The 8495-nt window shown below is 35.9% G+C and overlaps 1 protein-coding gene across 1 annotated transcript; it reads right to left on the reverse strand.

Moving 5' to 3' along the window:
- Positions 1 to 7379: 7379 nt before the first annotated feature.
- On the reverse strand, positions 7380 to 8294 carry LOC148010795 (uncharacterized). Its single transcript, XM_087671573.1, has 5 exons — positions 8180 to 8294; positions 7920 to 8087; positions 7756 to 7845; positions 7584 to 7671; positions 7380 to 7490 (listed from the first exon to the last, which is right to left on the reverse strand). The coding sequence occupies exons 2-5, from the start codon at positions 8078 to 8080 to the stop codon at positions 7380 to 7382; spliced, it is 450 nt and encodes a 149-aa protein (XP_087527699.1). The 5' UTR covers positions 8081 to 8087; positions 8180 to 8294.
- Positions 8295 to 8495: the final 201 nt, after the last annotated feature.

The following is an 8495-nucleotide window of genomic DNA, read 5'->3' on the forward strand; positions in this document are numbered from 1 at the left end:
TTTTTGTCGTATGCTAAAGATCCGCTTTCACATTACAAACAAAAATAGTTTTTGATAATTGGCCTTCGTTTTTAGCAATAAGGAAACCAACTTGACAAGGATTCTAAAGAGCATCGAAAACACATAGAACCAGTTATGGACAAGGTTCTATACCCCATCGTCGAGGGATGGCTATTTGTTAATTAAACATAATTACATGTAAGCAAAGCCCAAAGGACTCTACTACAACAATACAATGATCTTTATGTACAAACAATGTCCTCTTCTTTGCCAAAATAGCTCAGTATATGTATGAAACACACCTATAACTACTTTGGTCCTCCAAATCCCTATATAACATCAATGTAATAGTTCTAAATCTACCCCAAATATGTTTTATACATGCATCCGCAAGCATCTATTAGTCTTCTCATTGTTTACTTTAGTGCTTTTCTTGAATTCATTTTCTTCTCTGCTTAGCTGCAACTTGTTTCAATAACTTTGTCATACCAACTTAGAATAGGGTCATCCAGGTACTCAAATTGAAGCAAACAGACCTAATCAACAAGCAATGTGGGTAAAACTACAAAAGTATTCCTAAAATAGTTAAAATATTTTTTTTTTGTAAACACATCACTTTTTTATATTTTTTGGCTTGAAAGACCTATACCACTCAAAATAAGTCATTGCATGTATTTAAATCTACCCAAATATCTCTTTAAGTCATTAAAACTTACTTTTGGATACTTAGACTATCTCAAAGACTAGTTCTATTCTTATAAAATCCCATAAAGACTCCTTGCCATGTGTCTTTGTATAAATGGTCTTTCCTAGGGTTTTCATTCACTGAACCTATAACCACATGATATCCATCCCCTCTAAACCTACACATCCTTTGGCATGCGCCACTTACTCTTTTCCAGGTTCGAGGTCTTCATCATCTTCCATAAGCTCTAAATATTATTCTTCTTCAATATCATGTTTTGCCTCTTCATCTTCAAGGCTCGACTCTTCATTTCTTCTCTTGATTCTCTTACTTATAACTTGAGTCCTAAGCTTTGTCCCATCTTCGCACAAGGTATCTATAGGATTGTCAAAAACTTGCATCACAATATATGGTTCAAACCACCTCTTGGATAATTTTTTGTGCATTGTGCTGATTGTCCAAACTATTATCATATACCAACTCACCCTCTTTGATAGTCCTAGGTCTCAACTTGCGTCTCTTGTTAAATCTCTCTTTGTTCTTGAGTCTCGCCTCTTTCAGTCTCTACACTGCAACTTCAATATTTTTTTGTCTCCTTTGTAGCTATTGGATCCTATGAGCTAAGAGCTCTTCTCTCATCAAACCTTCGTCCCATGGAAATATGCTCCATGTGGTGGTCACTATCTTCATAGGCATCACTAGCTTTTGCTCATACATGAACTCAACTAGTACATAACTTGTGGTACACTAAGCATGATACGATCTACACATTAAGAAAAATACAATAACTACATCCCCACTCTACAAGCCTTTACTAAGGCCTGCACTATGGGCCAATGCCCTCTCTCACTCTTTCCATTACCTTTTGGATTATAAGTTGAGGTTAATGCTAGTCTTGACTGGCTTCTTCTGCAACTAACTCTCCTATGTTTGTTGTCACTTTTCCTACACATTCATACCTGCAAAAGACATCTTCAATAAGAAACTTACATGCTATTGTAGTAATTTTGGTCCTTAATACTCTCCCTTCAACTTGGTTAGCTAGATCTTCTCATGCAAGCACTATGTATCTCATTTGCTACAACCCTACAAGCATAGTAAAAAGGTCAACAACTCATTTATAATGCATACTACTTTAGTAAACTTGGTCCTTACTACTGGTCTCCCTTCAACCTGGTTAGTTAGATTTTCTAATGCAAGCACTACGTATCTCATTTTCCATAACCCTAGATGCATAGTAACAAGGCCAACAACCCATTTATAATGCATGCATAAAGGATACATGGGGTGTAACCCATTTGTGTGTTGTACTAAAGAGTACATCTGGCACTTTTTGCAAGACTCTAGAAACTTTGATACATCCTTATAAATTCCCTTCCACTAGTAGCACTCTTTACTCTTCTCAAAATATAACTTTTATTCCTCTACGTCATGCCCACAAGTTTTTCTGAAAATCCTTCATAACTTGAACCTACGTATCTCTGTTATTATAGACTACCCTCAATGGAGATGCTCTTTTCTTCTTTGGATGCTTCCATAAGAAACCATCTTTCAAGAAGTATCCATAAGTATTCTAATACTCTTGAACTCTATCTTTTTCCATTCGTCTCTCTTGGTCAATGTACTCAAGTAATGGGAAATTTCTAGCCATTCACCCTCATACAATTTTTTGGTGCAAAATATTATGTAGAAAATACTTGACATTCATGGATTCAATGTGGTGGCTGAAATCTCAACCTCATCATTCTCTGCTCTAGCATACCCTCTTCATCCTCATATTTGGCTCTAGATAGCATGTCTATTGTTGGGTTCTTTTTACTTGAAATATGTTTGAATTTTGGATTCATTGACTTTATATAAGCAATCCATCTTAAGATGGCTATATTTGGAGTAGAGCAATTGGTAATCATGCCTAGTAGAGGCAAACGGTCTATTTGGACTATTAGTGGAGCACCAATGAAGTACTCTTTGTCACATTATAATGCAATCACAACACACCATAGCTCTCTCGTGATTTGTGGGTAACTCATCCGTCTTTCATTTAAAACTTTTGCACCAAAACTCAATATATATGTTCCCTTCTTCATTGTCTTGACCTATACCAAAACCAATTCTAATTGGACTAGTGTCCACTGCAATAATGATAGGCTTTCCATGTATATACTCTGCTTTTCTTAATGCCGGTGCAATCTTCAAAAGATTCTTCAATTTAGTTATAGATTTGATATGTCTCTTGTCCCAAAAGAATTTATGTCCCTTTTTGAACAATTGTTACAAGTCATCTGCAATGTCAGCAAAATGGGAAATCCAAATTAAATAAAACATATAGGCTCTAAGAAACCTTTCGACTTCAGGCACTGCTGAACATGTCTCTTTTATCTTGTCTATTGCATCCACTTTCATAAGAGAAGTCCTTCTTCTATAAGGCCCACAAATATGACCCCAATACTTCATTGACCCCAAACACTAATTGTTGACATGAGAGGGTTAGATTTAGTTCCTCTAATTTGGTAAGGATTTTCTCACAATCTGACATATTATCTCTAACAAACTTTTTGCAACCTTGTTCATCTAGTTCTTTAGTTTTCTCTTTCTTTGCACACCTCTTAATGGGAACATCATCCAAGAATGGCATAGTTAGACTTGGAATATAATCCATAAGTACCTTTTTCGTAGCATTTATCATATGAGCCACAAAGTTTATAACTCCCTAAGGTGATGTACACATACGACCCAAGCCAAGTGGAGTCTTCATTGTAGTCATGTCTCTAGTCTCCAACACTAGTTAGAACTAGTCGTATCCTAAGTATAGATCTCCTAGAGAATAAATAGCTCTACCTATGGATGCTTTTGCAAATTCATCCACCACTAGTCCTACACCCATATTCTAGATAATCACTTTGTTCACTTGCTAAAGATCGTGTATAAACCTAAATGTACCATTTTCTTAGGCATTGTGAACCACGTGTTTGAATATGGTGTAGATGAAAGTTCTAGAATACTCATTCATTTTTTTTCATTTAACAAATATACAAGTCTAGGCAAGTGAACCCTGAGCGTTGGTTTAGGTTGCAAGCTCCAAGAATGTGTGGTATGGTAAAAATCACCATGGATGCTACCACTCCTAGATCCACACAATCTATTTCATGTTGTTGAAATGTGAATACCCCTGCCATGCCAAGATAATATCTCTATGAAACTCTATCTCTCTACTAGGGGTAAGAGAAACTCCTTATTGCCAATGTTTAATTCTTTAAGAGATGCCAATCTTCATTGGATCTCTTAGGTTTGGCTATTTGCAAGCCAACTTAAATAACTCTTCACTCTCTGGAGGCAATGGTACTACAACCTACTTCACCTTTTTATCCATTGTTTTGTACTTTGTCTCAACTTTTCCTTTGGCCCTATTTTTCCCATATGACTCTTCACGCATCATAAATTTAGCAATGACTTGAAACATATCCAAAGATTTTTCCCTTATGATGGTAGATCCAATACTCTATTATGTTTTCAACATATATGAAATCATTGCAAATATGTCTGCAAAAGATTACCCATCATATAATCTTATAATCCTCTTATCATCTTGCAATAAACCCTGCTCTTTCATACTCCTTTCTACCCTGCAAACATACTATTTGGAAGCTTTGCCCATTTATTCAATTCTCTTAAATTTCATGGAACCTATTGTGTGAACAATCCTATGAAGCCCTAAGTAAAAGTGTCTTCACTTGCAGCAATAGGTGAAAGCTTATCCTCTCAGTATTGTTGTAGTCCCTCATCACAAAAGTACGTACTAAAAACTTGGCTCCCAATATTCTTTGGCATTGGGAGGTAGTGGGTAATCTATTAATGTACCTATTTCTTACATGATTGAGACAGATATTGTCATAAATTACATTGCTCTTCTATTATCTTTACTCTTGATTCTTGCGTAAGTAGAACCATAATCCAAAAATTTAGTCACCATCCATGCTACTGAAGGGGATGCAATGGCAGTGGAGAAGGAGAAGAGGAAGATGCGGGAGAGAAGAGCACACACAATGTAGGTGATGCCAAGAATGATACGACAGCCTTATTGCACTATCTCATATATATGAATAAAGAATATGGGTGATCACTGTACACAGGTAGGCCCAAGGGCCTTTTACCCCAACAACCTCCCACTAAAAGGCCAATTGGCCCAGGGAGTGAAAAAACAAAGAAAAAGGAAAAGAGACAAGGTGAGGAATCATGACATCTCACCCAATGCCCAATCGAAAAGTGAGCTGTGCAATAAGTGGGGACCTATGTGAAAGAAGAGTCAAGCATCCCCGAGTCCATGACATCCAGGAGACAAGCAATCCTGTAGCTCCGTACAGCGGAACAATCCAAGAATGCTTCTCATGAAGCAAGCACAACTCATGAGTGCATGGTTGTAATGCATAAGCATCAAAATAGCACATAGCATCAAGGTGGCGCATAGGAGAGAGCTGAGAGCACATAGACTCTCCAAAGTCAATCATAGAAGAAGGGCCAGCATCCTGGCATTAGGGGAGTTTTGAGGTCTCGAAAATGCCTTTTAGGATGTGGAGAGAGAGTGCTCTAGACCAATAAGAGCAAAGCCTCCGTAACGGAACTTCTAATTAAAAAAATTAAAAAATCATTTTACAAAAATATATAAATATGATAATATTACGAATTTGTATTTTTATTATGTATTTTTAGCCTCTTATATTCGTGATTATGACATATTTTGCATTAATGGCATAGAGTCTCGGCTACTTTTATTTAATGATGTTTCTAGATTAATGATAATGACTGATGTAATCGAAATTCAAATTGGTGAAAAGCATGGCGCTCAGTTTTTTCCCTCCTTTCTTTTATTCCTCTATTGTTTTTCCCTCCGTTATGATAGCCTAGTCCTCTCTCTCTCTCTCTCTCTCTCTCTCTCTCTCTCTCTCTCTCTCTCTCTCTCTCTCTCTCTCTCTCTCTCTCTCTCTGTGCATGTATCTCTCTCTTCTACCATGGATACAGAAATTTGACCTTCAACAAGGCGTCCAAGCTCCCAAATCACATCCATATCAGTGTTTAACTCATTCCAAATTGATGGAAGATGGATTCCTACTATCATTAGCAAAGGTAGTTGGATCACCATGCAACAAGCAAAATGTGGAAAAAGGCAAAGACATGAGAGCTCGTTTATCTCTGCTTGGAAGGGCAGAATCCGAGATTTTAAGCTTGGAGCAAATAAGAATAGTATCAAAGAGGTACTAGTGCAACATGTGTTCATGCATAGAGAGCTGTGTTTGAAACCTGGATCTTCAAAGCTTCCAATGCATAGACCAAATTGTAAGAATTTGATTCTTAAAGTTTTTCATTTCTTAAACATGGTTTAGGTTTTTCCATTATAATATTTGTTTATCTTGTAGATGTCTATCCCTCTAATCTTGAGGAATGGCAACCAGTGGAATCTATTATTGATGTTATTGATGTTATACATGGTTCAATTGGAGAAGAAATGTATAGAGATAGAAAGAAGACAGAGCTTGCAGAGAATGGAATATTCTTTTATGACCATTCTTATGTTATTTCTATGCGGTGTTGCCAATGGGGATCAATAATACTCCTTTCTTTGCCAGATTTTTCAAGCTTTGAGTGGCCTTTGCCAAGTCCAGCTACTAGTGAGGGCTATAGATGTAAGATATTTTCTGAGATCCAGAAAGCACTAAAATCTAATATCTCAAGTAGGCTAAGCAAATTTACTTTATTTATGCCTATTAATATATTTATTGATTTCGATCAAGACTCTATAGCTTGTAAATATATGATTGCTACTCAAAATTTTATCCTTAGCTTTTACTATAGTCGATGGCATTTTGTTGGTAGTAGTCTAGTTGCTTTAGACCAGAATCTTAATGATTTCAGCAAGGATCCTATTGTGGATCTTGATATTTGGTTCAACGAGGATATTATTGCAATCTTAAAGATCAAAAAATTATGTACGCTACATCAAGTGAGGATGGATTTACAAAATGAAGACATTGAACTACCATGCTCCTTTGTATTCCAACTTGACAAGAAACGAGTAAGTTTTCACATCATATTATATCTACTTAGATGTATATCAAGATCTCACTTTCTAACTAACAAACATTTGTAATTTATTTTTTGCAGATATCGAAAAGGAGAGAAAATAAAATACACTGCAATGACATTCAAGAAAAGATATCTTTACTATCAATATAAAATACATGTACAAATTTTGTAGCAGATGTCTATCTGCCATCTCTATGAGATATACAAGGGCTGAAGGGCAAATTTCTATATATGAAGGCCTATAAGGCGATATGGCAAAGCTATTTCTTTTTTGGAGAACTATCCTTTCTTGGAGTCCTTTTGCCTTTCTTTGATGTCTTGGGTATAGAAGGTGTTGAAGCTGTGGATTTGCCTTCCGTGGTTATAGGCACCGCATCTCCTTCATGGTGCAAATCCCCACCAATCTCTGTTGTTGGTTGTATACAATTGACCATCATATACTTCAAGAGCTTTGCTCTGATGTACCAAATATGCTCGGATGTATAGCAATCCTTCGAAAACTGTCACACATTTATAGAAAAAAGAGTTTTAGTTCATTATTGTTCTTACAATAGACTATATTTTTATCATCAATGGACTATTTGCAATTAATATCTATCTTAAAGTTTAGCATCTTTCATATTACCTTTACATGTTTATCATCATTAAGATAAACAAAGTTAACCATTCTTCTAGCATTTGCAATCACCCTCCAGCCACAAGAATGGCTATCATCCTGATGGGGACACTGCAACCACCAACATAAAGTAAAACTATAAAGAGGACGAATGGTAGTTCATAGAATAAACTCATGTTTCAATTATTTTAATGAATAACTTACTGCAACTTGTCTATATTGCATTGTTGCAAGCAAATCAGATGGCATAGGGGGTCTTTTCTCTAGCTCTTCAATTAATCTTTTGGCACCTCTGTATATAAAATATGTTGAAATTTAGAGTACTTACAAAAAAAAGAATTGAAATATCAAGGAGCGCTTGGATAATATAACTTACAATTTAGCATTTCCATGGCTTCCTTTCATAGAGTTGATTAAAAAGCATTGCTTATCCACAAGGTCTATTGCAATCAAGCTCCAATGAGAACTAAAAGCAATCATATCTCAACAAATTAGTAGGATAAAATCTCAAAAACTCTAATAGAATATTGAATTACTTACTTTTCATTATATGGAATTATAAGCAGCTCCAAAGTATCGAAGTCAATCAAATTGAGCCAGTGCTCAATAAAACTTGCATCAAGCTCATTCCTCATAAAGAATGAGATAGATGGATCAAAAACCTCAATTTTTTGTTGTATATCCAAAGGAAACTCATGCATTATACACCTAGAAAAGGCATAGAAATAGTGAGTATAAACAAGAAAAATCTTATTGCTAAAAAAATATCAAAAAGTATAAGTAATTATGGATGGACATACCTTAGGCCAGCAAGAATAAGACTGTCATTTACTTCTCTTCTTTTATCCTTAAGAATCTGAACACATGCAGCATCAAAGGAGATAACCTCAGTTCTTTTGCCTAAGTCACCAGGTAAGAAACAAAACACACTGAATCCTTTTGGATTAGTTGCTTCAAGAAGGGTGGCTAGCTCATTTTCAAAGGACTCTAGTTGCTCTATTTCCCTTTCTTCAACCCTTTGCCTCCTATACTCTCTCCATTTATCTGCTTGTTCCTCTTTAGCCTTCTCCTTTTTTCATGTTGCCTTGTATCCTTCTCATGGGTGACATCCTCAAC

This window comes from Lygodium microphyllum, chromosome 29 (assembly GCF_053477565.2).
Source record: "Lygodium microphyllum isolate KBCC chromosome 29, Lygodium_microphyllum_v1.1.10, whole genome shotgun sequence".
NCBI classification, from domain to species: domain Eukaryota; kingdom Viridiplantae; phylum Streptophyta; class Polypodiopsida; order Schizaeales; family Lygodiaceae; genus Lygodium; species Lygodium microphyllum.